The 19,295-nt window shown below is 39.5% G+C and overlaps 1 protein-coding gene across 1 annotated transcript; it reads left to right on the forward strand.

The window, feature by feature from the left end:
• Window positions 1-10,583: 10,583 nt before the first annotated feature.
• LOC138907503 (uncharacterized) lies at window positions 10,584-18,002 on the forward strand. Its single transcript, XM_070198101.1, has 2 exons — window positions 10,584-11,140; window positions 17,900-18,002. Exons 1-2 carry the CDS (start codon window positions 10,584-10,586, stop codon window positions 18,000-18,002), a joined length of 660 nt encoding a protein of 219 aa, XP_070054202.1.
• The last annotated feature ends 1,293 nt before the right edge of the window (window positions 18,003-19,295 follow it).

The following is a 19,295-nucleotide window of genomic DNA, read 5'->3' on the forward strand; positions in this document are numbered from 1 at the left end:
CTTAGTCCAATTGGACAAGGATTTGACTTGTGTTGAGGAGGCGGTGGCCATCTAGGATATGAAGGTCTAGAAGTTGAGGTCAAAGAACATTGCTTCAGTGAAAGTTCAATGGAGGGTTTATTCGGTCGAGGAGGCGACATGGGAGACCGAGCCCTATATGCGGAATCGTTATACTAACCTTTTCGTCACTTCAGGTATATCTTTATACACGTTCAAGGACGAACGTTTGTATTAAGAGAGTGAGAATGTAACGACCCAACCGGTCATTTTGTGTATTTGAGCCCCGTTTCCCTTTTTGATGCTTCACACATGTGTATTTGTGGTTTTGTGACTTGCGGGGTTGGTTAGTTTCATTACGGGAAGGTTTTGGGTTGATTTAAACCCTTTGTTTCTTGGTTAAGAATCCTTAGTTGGAAATGTTAACTAAAGTTTACCTTTTATGAAAACGACACCGGAATAGTGTTTTGATGGCTCCGATAGGTCCATATCATGATTTTGGACTTGGGCGTGTATCCGAAATTGAATACGGAGGTCCCTAGGTTGATTTGACTTATTTTACCGAGTTTGATCGTAGGTTGACTTTATGGCTATCAGGTTCGAAATTTAGTTTTGGGACTTGGATTAGGTCCATTTTGCTATCTGGAACTTGTCTGCAAAATTTGCTGTAATTCGGAGTTGGTTTGACAGGATTTGGACGCTTGATTGCAATTCTAGAGGTTCTTAAGTTTTCTTTTGAAATTTTATGGATTTTGAAGTCCAATTCGTGGTTCTAGATGTTATTTTAGTTTTTTGATCGTGCGAGCGAGTTCGTATGATATTTGTAGACTTGTGTGGATGTTTGGTTTGGAACCCCAAGGGCTCGAGTGAGTTTCGGACATGTTTCGGAATGGCTTGGACTCATTTTAGGTTGCTGGTGTGTTGGTGCTACAGTTAACGCAATTGTGAGCACTAGCCTCGCAATTGCAAAGTGATCAGTAGGGGTGCAGGTATCGCAATTGCGATGTGTAGGCTAGTCTGGATAGTTTCGCAATTACGACAATTTGGTCGCATTTCCGATAGGAGAAAACTTCGTAAATGTGGAGCCAGTATGCGACATCCCTCTGGGATGTCAGGTGCCACAATTGCGATTGCGAACCCAGTGTCGCAATTGCAACATCTGCAACTGAACAAAAGGGCAGGAAAGACGGGATTTCATATCATTTCTCTCATTTTAAAACCCTAGACTCGGTATGAGGCGATTTGGAGAGCAAATTTTCACCTACAATCATTGGTTAAGAGATTTTGATCAATTTCCTACTATACTACATGATTATATATGAGATTTAACATCAAAATTATGAGAATCAAAGAGAAACTTTCGGAAATGTTGTCTATGTTTTGAAAAATAAACAATTGGGATTTGAGAGTCGAATTGGACTCGGATTTGAAAACAAAACATATATATGAACATGTGGGGCTATGGGTAGTCGATATCTACCCTTGGACTCAGGTTTTGACCAGTCGAGACCGGGGTTGACTTTTGTTGACTTTTAGAGAATTGTGTAAACATCATAGCTTTATTAATTGTAATTGATTTCTCTTTCATTGTTTGATGATATAAAGTCATTTTTGGTTAAATTTGAGCCGTGCATGGGCGAATTTTGAGGGAAAATGCTATTTTAAATTGTTGATTTAGCCTAGTTGAGATAAGTATCTTGTCTAACCTTTTGAGGTGGAAACTACCACTTAGGATTTGGGTTGATTGTACTACTTGAATTATGTAGAAGACGTGTACATGAGGTGACAAGTATGTACACAGGCTTTATGTGTAAACTTTGACAGGTTTATACTTGTAGGTTACTCATAAACACTTAATTAATATTTTATTATTTACTCTGCCTTTCGTTATCAATTTTATTCTCTCATGCCTTAATTGAAGTTGTTATTACATGTTCTAGTTTCCATTGTCAAAGTTACTCTTATATACATTTAGTTGTAGCTGTTGTTATATGCCATTCTTCCCACTGTTGAGTTATTTTCATGCATTTAGACTTAGTTGCTATTTCATGCTATTTCTTTCATTGTTAAGCTTATGTTTTGCACTTGAAATGAAAGTATCCATTCCATGGAAAATACCTTCATTATGGGTTATTGGAGTTGTAGTTGTGAAAGCTATTAACACATTGAGGTTAAAGTTGTTGATTATTGATATATATTTCCTTGTTGAGTTATTTCTCATTTATTTTGTTGTTATTGAAATCCTTGGACACAATGTGGTTGAGTTGTGGACTACATATTATGGTAATATTGGTATTATTGATTTTGGCAATGTTGTGGCATATGGACACGTGTGGTGTGAGTTGATTATTGTGTTGTGATATCGATGTGCATGAAGCGGTATAAGTATGGGGGTTGATGTTCATGTGGCGAGATAAGGTGTGATTGATACACGTGTTACTAGTAAAGGAATTACTTGAAGCCACATGGTGAGATAACGGGGCTAAGCACGTATGGCTATTTCGGGGAAAATGTTTTTCAAAATACAAATGCAAGGCTCACAAGGCGATATAAGGAATATTATGATTGTAAATTGTGATAATTGGATATGGGATGTGGTACCTCGGTTGTGATTCTTGATATTTTATGTTAAAAAGGCTTATTGATTGAATGGTTATTGTTATTCCTTCATTTATTTTACTTGTATTTGACTGTATTTGATTACTTGTTGTTCTTATCATATGCTCATTCGTGTTGTCCTTTATTGCTTTAGTATCCGTTGTTAGCCTTACATTATTGTACTGCCTTCTTTGCATTTTAGTCTTTGTTTTCTGTTATTAGATTATATTATATTCTGTCCAGGTTTCTTTTGTCTAGTAGGTGTCTTGACATGGTCTCGTCGCTACAGTACCGGGGTTAGACTTGATACTTACTGGGTACCATTGTGGTATACTCATGCTATGCTACTACACATTTTGTGCAGATACAGGTACTTCCGTTTGTGTCGGACGCTAGTGATTGGACTAGCTATTTCAGAGACATCAAGGTATACCTGCTTGACGCCCGCATGCCTCAGAGTCACCTTCTACCACTGTCTTTTCTACTGTTTATTTTTTCTTCAAATAATGTTGTATTTTGAGACTTCTAGTGTACTTCTTAGAGCTTACGACTCAGTTTCACTAGGTTTTGGGAATATTGTGATTATTATTTAGTATTGATGTTATCATGAGACTTACCAGCTTTAGTTAATATTCTTAGTCATTATTTATGTCAAATTCTCTTGTATGTTAGGCTTACCTAATCTTACAGACTATGTGCCATCACGATATTCTAAGGTGGAAATTTGGGGTCGTGGGAAAGGGTAACTTCTCACGAATATTTTTTTATTTTCTAGTTCGATTAATAATTCAAGAGGTTCTTTGTATTACCTAGTTGAATCACGAATTTAAACTAGAGCATAATATGTAAAAAAAATTTAATATAAAGCTTATCTTTCGATTAAGCAAAATAATAAACAACTTCACAATATAATTTAAAACTCCATCAATTAATTCAATCAATTGTCAAGAATCGAATCCCTAGTCAAATCATCAAAATATCATGTATGTCAACACCCTAAGAGAATTTACTCTATAGCAATGGAAAAATTAATCTCAATAAGGTTTAAAGACGTATAAAAATATCAATACTAATGATTCGATACAAACTCCCTTGTTGCACCGATTGTTGGTAGAAATCTTGATGAATTCTTGTGTCTCCTTGCCTTAGTTGCTTCTCCGATATTTTGTAGGTCAAAAGTCCTCTAAAAATCATGTTTTTGATGTATTTTTACCATGAAGGAACGGGCCCGAACGAAACTAGCCTCTCTGAGCCGAAGTGGGAAAAGTTGGATAAGAAAATACACTACCACTGCGCACCATGCGCCGCATTAGTGGGAAAGTTCAAAAGCATATTTTTTCCACTCTACATAAAATTTACACTAGCACCTCGCAGTGTGGTAGTGTATTTTTCTAGATTAATTATTTTTCTCAGTTTTTAACATTCAGACTTGGTCCTCGAACTCCGAACACGATCCCAACTTAATTCTTTGGGCTTGTACTCAGACTTCAAAGCTCCAATTCATCTATTTTAGTTCTAAACTTGCTTTTTAAGTCAAAATCACATCCTACACAACATAACACACTTAATAAGTACATAGTACTAACAAGTATGCTCAAATGCAATCAAAGTATAGTAATTAGAGTGCGAAATATAGTTAAAAATGCGAGCTCCTATCCTACAATCAGAATTATGAACCTATGTGCCTTTGGCTTGTATGATAGTAGCATATTTAGGCTTTGGCATGTATAGTATCTTTCCTATGTGTTAAAATTGTTCATGATGACTTTATAAAATAAATAGTATGTTATTGACTCCTATGTCTCATTTACTTGACCTATGTTCACTTTGTGCTTAAAGCTTAATATTTTGTAGCTTTGTGAATACTTGCATTAGTTGAGAATCGGAGTGGTACCATCCTTAGTGAGTCATGTGCCATGTGTGATGATATTTTTGTGTAGATCATGTCATTGTAACTGAGTCTATAACTTGCCCGGCATGTGAGTTGAAGCAAAATTTTAGGTGATGCTCGGTTTGAAAAATGATTTTATGCTTACTTTGATCTCTTTGAGCTTAAATGCTTATCACAAATAAAATCAATCTCTAGTTAACCCTTTTGAGTCTATAGACGTTTATTTGGCACCCACATTACAAGCATATTCCCTTTTGTTCTTAATTGATATTATTTTGATCATTTTACCTCTTAAACCTCTTTAATTGTAAAATGAGCGCTTGAAGAAGTAAAGAGGGAACTTGGGTGGATTTTTAGTTGAACCAATAAAAGGAAAAAATATGCACTTGTTTTGTAAAGGAATACGCCACTAGCGAAATTATAGAAGAAGAGAAAATTGTTGTTGAAAAAAAAAAGATAAAATATGTCGATGAATAAATTGATGTCTTGCTCTTGCTAGTGGAGTGTAAATTAAGATAGTGCTTAAACAAAGAGTGAATATTTTTGGAGAGTGATCTTGTTTGTAGAATTGAAGTTAGTGTTGAAGAAAATGTGCTCAAAGTTATTATATGATGTGTTAAAGTGCTTAGGAGAGTGAACCATTATTACTAAATATATCCTACCCGTCCCTTATCCCACAGTGCAACCAAGAAAAGTCTTAATTAATTTTAGATCGAGTGAGCTAACATTAGTAGATATTTACATTATGGGCAAGCCTATGGTACCAATTGCATGCATGTGACTTCTTTGTGAGAGTGAGAGATTTTCTTTGATATATATGAGTCCTTAAAATATACTTGAGCGATTGATTTGAATGTGTTGATTCAACTTACTCTTTTGTTCTTGTTGTGAGGGCACATAATTTTGCAAGATATAGGTAATGTTATTAGACTTCTCTATGATGTAAATCTAAATCTTAGTGGCTCATGACTTGTGCTACCAATCCTTGGGGGTAATTATATGGATCTTTACCTTCTTATTTGTTGTTATTGATGATCTTTAATTTGAGTTGTATTCATTGTTTTGATTACCTAGTATATTAGGGTTAGGTGTCATCAAGACTATGTGAGTTTTTAGGTCATGACAGGAGGAAAATAATTGAGACAAACGAAGTCATGAAAGAACCACTCATTTATCTTGGGAGCATTGAAGTCTTTGTACTTTGTTTTAGACTAATATTTTATGACAAAGGTTTTCTAAACTCGCAATACTAGCGGATAGAAGATAAGGAGATCAAAGTAACTAGATGCATGCATTGAAGTATCTACTTTAGGCCCCATGTACTTTTTTCTAATGTTAGAGTGTTATAGCTCTATTGTAACGACCCGACTTGTCGTTTTGAGAGTGTTAGCTCCGAACCCCTATTTATTGCTCCCTCTATTTTATTTTGTGGTTTATGACTTTCCGAGGTGCTTGGTGTCAGGTTCGGGAGAGTTTCAGAGTGGAATGGGACTCATAGTCCCAAGATTGGAAGTTTAAGTTTCAGGAATTTGTCGTAGTTTGAATTGTACGAAGATGGCTTTGGAATGGAATTTTGACGGTTCCAATAGCTCTGTAGAGTAATTTTGGTTATAGGAGCATGTCCGGATGTTTATTTGGAGGTCCGTAGGTCATTTCGGCGTTAATTAGCGAAAGTTGAAAAATTGGATAATTTTTGGAAAGTTTGACCGGGAGTTGACTTTTTGATAACGAGGTCGGATTCTGATTCCGAAAATTAGAGTAGGTCTGTAATGTCAATTGTGACTTGTGTGCAAAATTTGAGGTCAATCGAACTTGATTTGATATGTTTCGATGTCGAATGTAGAAGTTAGAAGTTCTAAAGTTCATTAGGCTTGAATCAATGTGCAATTCGTATTTATAGCGTTGTTTGATGTTATTTGAAGGCTCGACTAACTTCGTATGATATTTTAAGACTTATTGGTATATTCAGATGGGGCCCCGGGCCCCGGGTGTGATTCAGATTGAATCCAGAATAATATTGAACTTGTGGGAAAGCTGAAGCATTGTTGTGTCTGGTGCAATCGCACCTGCGCACTTTGGGCCACAGGTGCGGCACCGTAGAAGCGGACATCGAGCCGCATAAGTGGTTTGTGTACTGTACAGTTGGGACCACAGATGCAGTCAGAGTTCCGCAGAAGCAGACTCGCTCATGCGATTGGGGAAGCGCAGAAGCGAAAAGGTGAGGAAGGCCTGGTGGTCGCAAAAGCGGATTTAGTCCGCAGGAGCGCGTGCGCAAAAGCGCTCCTATGTTGCAGGAGCAGAAGCACAGATGTGCATTTTGGTCCACAGAAGAGGAAGTTGCTGGACTAAAAGAGAACTACACCTGCGATAGGAATTCCGCAGGTGCGGAGCCGCATATGTGGTTGTGGGTTTTCATGTGCGAATTCACTGGGCAGAAAATGCCTTTGATTAATTCGAGGAAGTTCGAGGGTTTGATATCATTCTCCATTTTTGGACCCAGAGAGCCCGGATTGAGGCGAAAGTTTGAGGGATTTTCAAAGGAAACATTTAGGTAAGGATTCTCGACTCATTTTTGATTAATTTCCACTAATCTATCATTAATTTCTTCATTTAATTAAGGATATGTGATGTGAAATTGGGGGGAAAGGTAGAAAAATCCTTAGCCCAAATTTTGAGGTCTCGATCGAGATTTTTGTATCAGGTTTGAGTAATATTGGTATGGGTGAACTCTATATCAAATTGGTGTTCGGATTTTATAATTTTGGTCGGGTTTCGAGCCTGGGTCGACTTTTTGGGGAGATTTGTTAATTATTTGCTAAATTCATAGTTTTATTATTTAAATTAGCTTCTTATAGTTATATTTATAGTATGTAATTATTTTAGTTAGATTTGAGCCAATCAGAGTTGGACAATCGAGACGAAGGTCTTCTTATTGATTGATTGAGCGAGGTTTGTAGTAAGTGACTTATGTAACCTTGTGTGGGGAAATTTTCCCTTAGGTTTTGGTACTGTTATGGTAAATTGCAATACATGAAGGCCGTGTACGCAAGGTGACGAGTGCGTACTCGAGCTAAATGTTGAAAATTCGGTTTTTGCTAAATAGTTTCTTTTATTCACTTAATTGAGTTACTCTAGCACGTGTAGTCATCATGTTTAGCCTAATGTCACATATCTACGTGTCGTACCTCTTACTTGCAATTTGTACAACATGCTTAGTTGAATTACCTGCCTTCTTGATTTCGTATTCATTCTTTAACTGTAGGATTCCTTGCTGTAATTTCATTGTTCCATTGTTATGTGTTGTTTTCGTGATTTTTGTTGAGATAACTGATTGGTTGTGGCATGAGGTTTTCTTCCGTGCGGAGTGTTATTGTGGCTCGATGTTTCTTCCATGCAGAGTGTTATTGTGGCATGAGGTTTCTGCCGTGCGGTTATCATTGTTTGCACGAGGTTTCTACCGTGCCGTTGTGAGATTTTTACTTTTGGGACTACGAGGCGGTACCTCGGGAGAGCCCCTGTTGTTTACCTCTATTTGCGGTATTGTTGTTGTTGTTCTTATTGATTCTTAACTTGTAAGATTCTTGTTTCCTTACGTGTTGTAGTTGTCCTCTTGAATTCCGGGTTATTATCTTCTGTGAATTTCTATTGTTACACCTCTTTGTCATCTAATTACATTATTATATCTCCTGCCTTGTTTTTCCTATTATTCTCAGTAGGGCCCTGACCTCGTCACTACTCTACCGAGGTTAGGCTTGGCACTTACTGGATACCATTGTGGTGTACTTATACTACGCTTCTGTACATGATTTTGTGCAGATCCAGGTGCATCCTATCAGCCTCGATATTAATGCACTGTGTTGCTGCTTTGGAGACTTCAAGGTACACTTGCCCCCGCCCGCGGGCCTCGAAGTCCCCTTCAATCCCATTTTTTCTTATTTCTTTACATTTTGATAGACAGTGATGTATATAAGTGTTCCACGATGTATCTAGAGCTTGTGACTTATAATTCATTGGGTTTTTGGATTTGTACATGTTGAGCGGTAGTTTTCCTTTATATAGTTGTTGATGTTTTCTATTTAAGTTATTATTTCAGATATTCCGCATAATTGTTAGGCTTACCTAGTCTTAGAGACTAGGTGCCGTCACAACATCTTACAGAGAGAATTCTAGTCGTGACAAGTTGGTATCAGAGCACTAGGTTCATAGGTGTTATAAGTAATAAGTAGGTTTAGTAGAGTCTCATGGATCGGTACGATACGTATGTGTTTATCTTCGGGAGGCTATGGAACTGTTAGGAAAAGCTCCACTTCTTTGATTCCTTGTCATGCGAAATTTTTGACTTTGAATTCTAAATTTATGTTTTTTTATTCTCTCACAGATGGTGACAACACGTACAACTGGATCAGATGACCAAACACCCGCACCCCCTGCTAGCGCCGCAATAGGCCGGGGTAAAGGACGAGGACGTCCACGTGGTGCAGCCGGAGCACCCGCACGAGCTGCCACAGAGGAGCCACCAGTAGCTCCAGTTGGAGGGCAGGCACTTGAGATGCCCGTTACTGTACCAGCCCTCCAGGAGACTCTTGCCTAATTTCTAAGCATGTTCAGCACGTTGGCTCAGGCAGGGTTAATACCACTTGCTCCTGCCACATCTCAGGTCGGGGGAGGAGCACAGACTCCCGTCGCCCGTAACCTAGAGCAGCGGGTCCAGGTCGACCAGGTTCCAGAGGACCTACCAATACAGCAGGTAGCTCCAGTCCATCCCGAGGTTAGGGCAGCAGTTTCTGATGGGGAGCAGCTCAGGCTCGAGAGGTACAAGAAGTACCACCCTCCTACTTTCACTGGCTTGGCGTCAGAGGATGCCCAGGGTTTTCTTGAGGAGTGCCACAGTATCCTCTGTACTATGGGTGTTGCGGAGTCTAGTGGGGTTTCTTTCACTACATTCCAGCTTAGAGGAGCGGCCTATCAGTGGTGGCGAGCATACGAGTTGGGTAGTCCGGCCGAGGTAGCTTCACTCATTTGGACTCAGTTCTCAGATATGTTCTTGAGGGAGTATGTTCCCCAGAGTGTCAGAGATGCATGGTGCACAAAGTTTGAGCAGTTGCGCCAGGGTTCTATGACCATGTCAGAGTATGCGGTCCGGTTCAGTGATTTGGCTAGGCATGTACCAGCCTTGGTTGCTATTGTTCAGGAGCGGGTTTGTCAATTTATTGAGGGGCTCAACCCTAGTATCAGATTTAGCATGGCCCGAGAGTTGGAGATGGACATCACATACCAGCAGGTGGTGGGTATCGCTAGGAGGTTGGAGGGTATGTTGACTCGGGAGAGAGAGAGAGAGGAAAGGGAGGCCAAGAGGTCTCGAGATTCTGGCACATATAGTGGTACTTGCGCCCCAGTTGCAACTCATCAGGGTAGGGACTATGTGGCTCGCCCTGTTCATTCAGAACTTCCAACCGCCAGTAGTACTCCGGCCACTCCTAGGCCCCAGGCTCGCTATTATACGCCGCCATTGTCTAGTGCACCTTCTGCACGGGGTGCTTTCAGCGGTCAGTCCAGCCGATAAAGCCCGATCCAATCATAGCAGCCACGTCCTCCGAGAGCTTATTTTGAGTATGGTGACACTTGTCATTTGGTGAGGGATTTCCCCAGACTCAGGAGAGGTGCACCTCCACAGACCACTCAGGTACTGCGTGCTCCACCGGGTCCTCAGGCTATGGTTACAGCACTAGCTACCACTCCACCTGCACAGCCAATTTGAGGTGGAGGTCGGACAGGTAGAGGTCGCCCTAGAGGGGGAGGCTAGGCCAGACACTATGCCCTTCCTGCTAGGACGGAGGCAATTCCATCTGACTATGTCATCAAAGGTATTGTTCCAGTCTGTCATAGAGATGCATTAGTCTTATTTGACCCATGCTCCACTTATTCTTATGTGTCATCTTATTTTGCTCTATATTTGGGTATATCCCGTGATTCTTTGAGTTCTTCTGTCTATGTGTCTACACCCGTGGGTGATTCTATTGTTATTGACCGTGTGTATCGGCCGTGATTGGTTGTTCTTAGCGGTTTTGAGACCAGAGCTGATTTATTATTACTCAGTATGGTGGATTTCAATGTTATTTTGGGCATGGGCTGGTTGTCACTCTATCATGCTATCATTGATTATCACGCCAAGACGGTGACGTTGGCTATGCCAGGTCTACCATGGCTAAAGTGGAGAGGTACCTTAGATTATATTCCTAGCAGGGTTGTCTCATTTCTAAAGGCTCAGTGGATGGATGAGAAGGGGCGTGATGCGTATCTGGCATATGTGAGGGATGTTAGTGCTGACACTCCTACTATCGAGTCAGTTCCGGTAGTGAGGAATTATCTAGATGTATTTCTGGTGGCTCTTCCGGGCATGCCGCTTGACAGAGATATCGACTTTGGTATTGATTTGTTACGGGGCACTCATCCCGTTTCTATTCCACCCTATCGTATGGCCCTATCAGAGTTGAAAGAGTTAGAGGAACAGTTGCAAGAGTTGCTGGATAAGAGATTCATTTGGCCCAGTATGTCGCCTTTGGGTGCTCCTGTCTTGTTTGTAAAGAAGAAGGATAGTTCTATAAAAATGTTTATTGATTATCGCCAGTTGAACAAGGTTACAGTGAATAACAGGTATCTATTACCACGTATTGATGATCTATTGTGTTCTGGCTATCATCAGTTGAAGATTCGGGAGCCAGATATCCCGAAGACCGCTTTCAGGACTCGGTATGGTCATTACGAGTTTCTTGTGATGTCTTTTGGGCTGACTAGTGCCCCAGCAGCATTCATGCACTTGATGAACAGTGTATTTCATCCCTATCTTGACTCTTTCGTCATTGTGTGTATTGACGATATTCTAGTGTATTCCCGGAGTCGAGAGGATCATGAGCAGCACCTGATGACTGTGCTTCGGACCTTGAGAGAAAGGAGGCTATATGAAAAAATTTTGAAGTGTGAATTCTGGCTAGATTCAGTGGCATTTTTGGGTCATATAGTATCGAGTGAGGGGATCAAGGTAGATCCGAAGAAGATTGAAGTAGTGCAAAGTTGGCCCAGACCGTCCTAACCTACAGAGATCCGGAGTTTTCTTGGCTTGGCGGGTATTACGGTCGATTTGTATAGGGTTTCTCGTCTATTACAGCACCTATGACTAGATTGACCTAGAAGGGTGTTCCGTTCAGGTGGATCGAGGATTGTGATGAGAGCTTTCAAAACTCAAGACTACAGCCCCAGTGTTGGTATTGCCTACTGGTTCGGGGTCCTATATGGTGTATTATGATGCATCGCGCATTGGTCTCGGTGCAGTGTTGATGTAGGACGGTAGGGTGATTGCCTACGAGTCTAGATAGCTGAAGGTGCATGAGAAGAACTATCATGTCCACGACCTCGAGTTAGCAGCTATTGTTCATGCCTTGAAGATCTGGCAGCACTACTTGTATGGTGTCCCTTGTGAGGTCTACACCGATCAACGAATTCTACAACATCTATTTAAACAGAAGGATCTTAACTTGCTGCAGCAGAGGTGGTTGGAGTTGCTTAAATATTATGATATCACCATTCTATATCATCCTGTGAAGACCAATTTGGTGCCCAATGCCTTGAGTCGCAAGGTGGATAGTTTGGGTAGCTTGGCATATCTACCAGTAGCAGAGAGGCCTTTAGCCTTGGATGTTCAAGCCTTGGCCAAGAAATTTGTCAGATTGGATGTTTCCAAGCCGAGTAGGGTTTTGGCTTGTGTGGTTTCTCAGTCTTCTCTTTATGATCGTATCAGAGCGCGTTAGTATGATGACCCCCATCTGTTTGTCCTTAAGGACATAGTGCAGCACGATAATGCTAAGGAAGTCACTATTGTAGATGATGGTGTATTACGGATGTAGGGCAGGCTATGTGTTCCCAATGTAGATGGTTTGCGTGAGTTGATTCTCCAGGAGGCTCACAGTTCACGGAACTCCATTCATCCAGATGCCGCGAAGATGTATCAGGACTTGAGGCAACACTATTGGTGGAGGCAAATAAAGAAGAACATAGTGGAGTATGTAGCTCGGTGTCTAAATTGTTAGCAGGTGAAGTATGAGCATCAGCGGACAGGTGGATTGCTTCAGAAGCTAGAGATTCCGGAGTGGAAATGGAAGCGGATCACTATGGATTTTGTTGTTGGGCTCACATGGACTCAGAGGAAGTTCGATGCAGTTTGGGTGATTGTGGATAGATTGACCAAGTCAACTCATTTCATTCTCGTGGTTACTACTTACTCTTCGGAGCAGCTGGCTCAAGTTTACATTCGCGAGATTGTCAGGCTTCATGGCGTGCCGGTATCTATCATCTATGACCGGGGTACGCAGTTTACATCGCGGTTCTGGAGAGTCGTATATCATGAGTTGGGTACTCGGGTGGAGTTGAGTACAACATTTCACCCTCAGATATTGGAGGACACGCTTCGTGCGTGTGTGATGGATTTTGGGGGTTCTTGGGATCAATTCTTGCCACTTGTGGAGATTGCCTACAACAATAGTTATCAGTCGAGCATTCAGATGGCCCCGTATGAGGCTTTGTATAGTAGACGGTGTCGGTCTCCAGTGGGTTGGTTTGAGTCTGGCAAGGCTAGGCTATTGGGTACAAACTTGGTTTAGGATGCCTTGGAAAAGGTTAAATTGATTCAGGATCGATTTCGTACAACCTAATCCAGACAGAAGAGTTATGTGGATCAGAAGGTTTGCGAGGTTGCATTCATGGTTGGGGAGCAGGTCTTGCTCCTGGTTTTGCCCATGAAGGGTGTTATGAGGTTCGGGAGGAAAGGAAAGTTGAGCCCTACGTATATCGGACCTTTTGAGATTCTTGAGAGGGTTGGAGAGGCGGCTTACATACTTGCACTACCACCTAGTCTCTCTGCAATTCATCCAGTGTTCCATGTTTCCATGCTCCAGAAGTATCATGGTGAACCATCTCATGTGTTAGACTTTAGCTCATTCCAGTTGGACAAGGATCTATCTTATGTCGAGGAGCTGGTGGCCATTTTGGACAGGCAGGTTCGAAAGTTGAGGTCAAAAGACATAGCTTCAGTGAAGGTTCAGTGGAGGGGACATCCGGTCGAGGAGGCAAGTTGGGAGACCGAGCATGATATGTGTAGCCGTTATCCTCATCTTTTTACCATTTCAGGTATGTCTCTATACTCGTTCGAGGACGAACGTTTGTTTTAAGAGGGGGAAGATGTAACGACCCGGCCGGTCGTTTTGAGAGTATTATCCCCGAACCCCTATTTATTGCTCCCTATATTTCATTTTGTGGTTTTGTGACTTGTCGGGGTGCTTGGTGTCGAGTTCAGGAGAGTCTCGGAGTGGAATGGGACCCACAGTCCCTAGATTGAAAGTTTAAGTTCTAAGAATTTACCGTAGTTTAAATTGTATGAAGACGACTCCAGAATGGAGTTTCGACGGTTTCAGTAGCTCCGTAGGGTGATTTTAGTCTTAGGAGAGTGTCCGGATATTTATTTGGAGGTTCGTAGGTCATTTCGGCGTTAATTGGCGAAAGTTAAAAAATTGGATGATTTTTGGAAAGATTGGCCGGGAGTGAACTTTTTGATATCGGGGTCAGATTCTGATTCCGGAAGTTGGTGTATGTCTGTAATGTCAATTGTGACTTGTGTGCAAAATTTGAGGTCAATCGGACTTGATTTGATAGGTTCCGACGTCGCATGTAGAAGTTAGAAGTTCTAAAGTTCATTAGGCTTGAATCGATGTGCAATTCATATTTTTAGCATTGTTTGATGTGATTTGAAGGCTTGAATAAGTTTGTATGATGTTTTAAGACTTATTGATATGTCCGAACAGGATCCCGAGGTCCCCTAGTGTGATTTGGATTGAATCCGGAATAATATTGGACTTGTGGGAAAGCTGAAGCATTGTTGTGTCTGGTGCAATCGCACCTGCGCACTTTGGGCCGCAGGTGCGGCACCGCAGAAGCGGCCATCGAGCCGAAAAATTGGTTTGTAGACTGCCCAATTGGGACCGCAGATGCGGTCAGAGTTCCGCAGAAGCGGACTTGTACATGTGATTGGGGAAGCGCAGAAGCGGAAAGGCCAAGAAGGCCTGGTGATCGCAAAAGTAGACTTAGTCCATAGGAGCGCGTGCGCAGAAGCACTCCTATATCGCAGGAGCGGAAGCGCAGATGTGCATTTTGGTCCGTAGAAGCGGAAGTAGCTGGGCTAAGTGAGAACCGCACCTACAATGGTAATTTCGCGGGTGCGAATTCACTGGGCAGAAAAGGCCTAAGTTCGAGGGTTTGATTTCATTCTCCATTTTCTGACCTAGAGAGCTCGGATTGAGGCGAAAGTTTGAGAGATTTTCAGAGAAAATATTTGGGTAAAGATTCTCAACTCATTTTTGATTAATTTCTACTAATCTATCATTAATTTCTTCATTTAATTAAGGATTTGGATTGGAAAATTGGGGGGAAAGGTGAAAAGTTCCTTGGGCCGAATTTTGAGGTTTCGATCGAGATTTTTATATCAGATTTGAGTAATTTTAGTATGGGGGAACTCGATATCGAATGGGTGTTCGGATTTTATAATTTTGGTCGGGTTTCGAAACATGGGCTCGGGTCGACTTTTTGGGACGATTTTTTAATTCTTTGGTAAAGTCGTTGTTTCATTATTTAAATTAGCTTCTTATAGTTATATTTATAGTATGTAATTATTTTGGCTAGGTTCGAGCCGATCGGAGTTGGAAAATCTGGGCAAAGGTCTTCTAACCTTGTGGAGGGGAAATTTTCCTTAGGGGTTGGTACTATTATGGTAAATTGCAATACATGAAGGCCATGTACGCGAGGTGACGAGTGCATACTCGGGCTAAATATTGAAAATTTAGTTTTTGCTAAATAGTTCCTTTTATTCCCTTAATTGAGTTACTCTAGCACGTGTAATCATCATGTTTAGCCTAATATCATATGTCTACATGTCTTATCTCTTACTTGCATTTTGTGCAACATGCTTAGTTGAATTACCTGCCTTCTTGATATCGTATTCATTCTTTAACTATAGGATTTCTTGTTGTAATTTCAATGTTCCATTATTATGTGTTGTTTTGTGATTTTTGTTGAGATAACTGATTGGTTGTGGCACGAGGTTTCTTCCATGTGGAGTGTTATCGTGGCACGAGGTTTCTTCCGTGTGAAGTGTAATTGTGGCACGAGGTTTTCTGCCGTGCAGAGTGTTATTATGGCATGAGGTTTCTTTCATGCGGAGTGTTATTGTGGCACAAGGTTTCTGCCGTGCGGTTATCATTATTTGCACGAGGTTTCTACCATGGCGTTGTGAGATTTTTACTTTTGGGACTACGAGGCGGTATCTCGGGAGCGCCCCTGTTGTTTACCTCTATTTGTTGTATTGTTGTTGTTGAAACATACTTCTTAACTTGTAAGATTCTTGTTTCCTTACGTGTTGTAGTTGTCTTCTTGAATTCCGGGTTGTTATCTTCTGTGAATTTCTATTGTTACACCTATTTGTCATCTAATTACATTATTATATCGCATGCCTTGTTTTTCCTATTATTCCTAGTAGATACCTAACCTAACCTCGTCACTACTCTATCGAGGTTAGGCTTGATACTTACTGGGTACCGTTGTGTGTACTCATACTACGCTTCTGCACATGTTTTTGTGCAGATCCAGGTGCATCCTATCAGCCTCGATATTAGTGCTTTGAGTTGCTGCTTTGGAGACTTAAAGGTACACCTGCCTGCGCCCGCAGGCCTCAGAGTCCCCTTCTATCCTGTTCTTTTCTTATTTCTTTACATTTTGATAGACAGTGATGTATAGGAGCGTTCCACACTGTATCTAGAGCTTGTGACTTATAATTCATCGGGTTTTGGGATTTGTACATGTTGAGCGGCAGTTTTCATTTATATAGTTGTTGATGTTTGCTATTTATGTTATTATTTCAGTTATTCCGCATAATTGTTAGGCTTACCTAATCTTAGAGACTAGGTGTCGTCACGACATCTTACGGAGGGATTTCGGGTCGTGACATCTACTTTTTTGCTTTAATATTATTTACTGTACATTATTTTCTTAGCATTAGTCGTTATAATATTATATACATTATAAGCTCTTAGAGAAGCATAATATTTAAAAAAAAAACACTCCTCCCTTGAGATAATGTAACCGTGTATGCAAAAACCAAATTAGAATTAGTTAAATGCACCGAGAAGCAGCAACATTTGCAAAAAACTAAATGCAATTCTTGTATGATGTATATTTTTGTCTTATAAGTTTATCGAGATTTTATTTACTTTCTCCCTTCCAATTTATGTGACACAAATGCAATTCTTGTATGATGTATGATGATTCTTGTACAGTTTTCTCAAGTTAAGAGTGTTATAGCTCTACTTTTTCCTTTAATATTATTTACTGTACATTATTTCTTAGCATTAGTCGTTGTAATATTATATACATTATAAACTCTTAGAGAAGCATAATATTTTAAAAAAATACACTCCTCCCTTGAGATAATGTAACCGTGTATGCTAAACACAAATTAGAATTAGTTAAATGCACTGAAAAGCAGCAACATTTGCAAAAAACTAAATGATGATGTATATTTTTGTATTATCAAGTTTATCGAGATTTTGTTTACTTTCTCCATTTCAATTTGGGTGACACGTTTTTCTCTTAGTCTATTTAAAAACATATTTTCTCTATTAGATTACTACTCCATATGTTTCAATTTATGTGAACTCATTTGACTATGCACGAAGTTTAAGAAAATAGAGAAGACTTTTGAACTTGTGGTGTAAAATGAGACACATATATTTTGTGTGGCTATAAATCATTGCATAAAGGTAAATTGTTTCCAAATAGGGAAAGATGTCATTCTTTTTTGTACGAACTAAAAGGAAATAGGTTCACATAAATTGAAACGGATGGAGTATTTAATTTTAAATGACTTACTTGTCTACGGGGGCGGATCTAGATGGGCGAAAGGGGATTCATGAGAACCTTCTTCGTCCAAAATTATGTTGTGTATAGTGGCAAAACCAAGAATTTTACTAAGAGTGTTCAAACTTTAAAGAGCTGGAAAAAGTTCCCCGTTAAAGGGTGTCATCACGACATCCTAGGTATTAATTTTGTAAATCTAAATATTAGTGATTCATGACTTGTGCTACCAATACTTTGGGCAATTATATAGATCTTCACATTCTTATTTGTTGTTATGGATGGTCTTTTATTTAAGCTGTATTATTCATTGTTTGGATTACCTAGTATATTAAGGTTATGTACCATAACGACCATGTGAGTTTTTGGGTCCCGACAAAAGTAAAAGAATTGAGAGAAACGAGGCCACGAAAGAACCGCTCATTTGTCTTGATAGCATTGAAGTCTTTGTACTTTTTTTAGACTAATTTTGTACGAGAAAGGTTTTCTGCACTGGCAATACCAGCGGATAGAAGATAAAGGAGATCAAAGTAATAAGATGCATGCATTGAAGAATCTACTTTAGGCCCCATGTACTTTTTTCTCAAGTTAAGAGTGTTATAGCTCTACTTTTTCCTTTAATATTATTTACTGTACATTATTTCTTAGCATTAGTCGTTGTAATATTACATACATTATAAACTCTTAGAGAAGCATAATATTTAAAAAAACACTCCTCCCTTGAGATAATGTAACCGTGTATGCTAAAAAAAAATTAGAATTAGTTAAATGCACTGAGAAGCAGCAACATTTGCAAAAAAACTAAATGCAATTCTTGTATGATGTATATTTTTGTCTTATCAAGTTTATCGAGATTTTGTTTACTTTCTTCCTTCCAATTTATGTGACACGTTTTTCTTTTTACTATATTTAAAAATAATATTTTCTCTTTTAGAGTACTATTTAATTTTACATGACTTACTTGTAGACGGGGACGGAGCCAGATAGGCAAAAGGGGATTCATGAGAACCTCATTCGTCGAAAATTATGCTATGTATAAGATTAATCTTTTTTCATATATATTAGATGTTGAATCCCCTTAGCTTCTTTGTATTTACTTTTTTTTAGTTTTCGAATTTTTTTTTTAGTAAAAATTCTGCATCCGTCAATGTTTGTCAACAATAAACAAAAATAAAAGCAACATGAAAAAGAAACGACTTGGACAAAAGTATCCAGAATTGTAAGCTGGGAACGGTAGGTAGGAGCTTTTGAATCTGTTTCGGACACTGCAACGGTAGGTGGGAGTGTCCTTGAGAACGGTAGGTAGGGACTCAATCTTTTTTATTTACTTGTTTTTGGGCGAAAGGTTAGAATTATCTCTTCAATAAATAATTATTCTACGAACTAATAACATCTAAGCATTGAAAAATATCAAGGGACCAACTTCTTTTGAAGTATTACAAATAATAAAAATAATAATAATAATAATAGCAATAATAATAATAAAATTACCTAATTTGACATAATTTCTTCTTGTAATTTTAATTACTCGAGAGAAGTTCTACGTGATAGAGTGACATGTATTTATATTATCCTAAATTTCTGGGTATTGGTATGCTCTTATCATGTGTTTGTGTTCTGGCCAACTAAAATTAATTCAAGATATAAAATTTTCAACAAATTCGAACTGAATCTCATGAAAGAAAAGTAATAATAGAACAACTTGGGGGCGATAAGAGTAGTTAGTAATATACAAAAAAACCTAATTATTTTAATATATTCCTTCTAGTTAATTGAGTAAAACATACTTTAATACATTTCATGAAAGAAAACAATTCAAACCACAAAAGACAACATCGACGTTTGCTGCCTACAGCTC

This window comes from Nicotiana tomentosiformis, chromosome 3 (assembly GCF_000390325.3).
Source record: "Nicotiana tomentosiformis chromosome 3, ASM39032v3, whole genome shotgun sequence".
In the NCBI taxonomy this organism is placed as follows: Eukaryota; Viridiplantae; Streptophyta; class Magnoliopsida; order Solanales; family Solanaceae; genus Nicotiana; species Nicotiana tomentosiformis.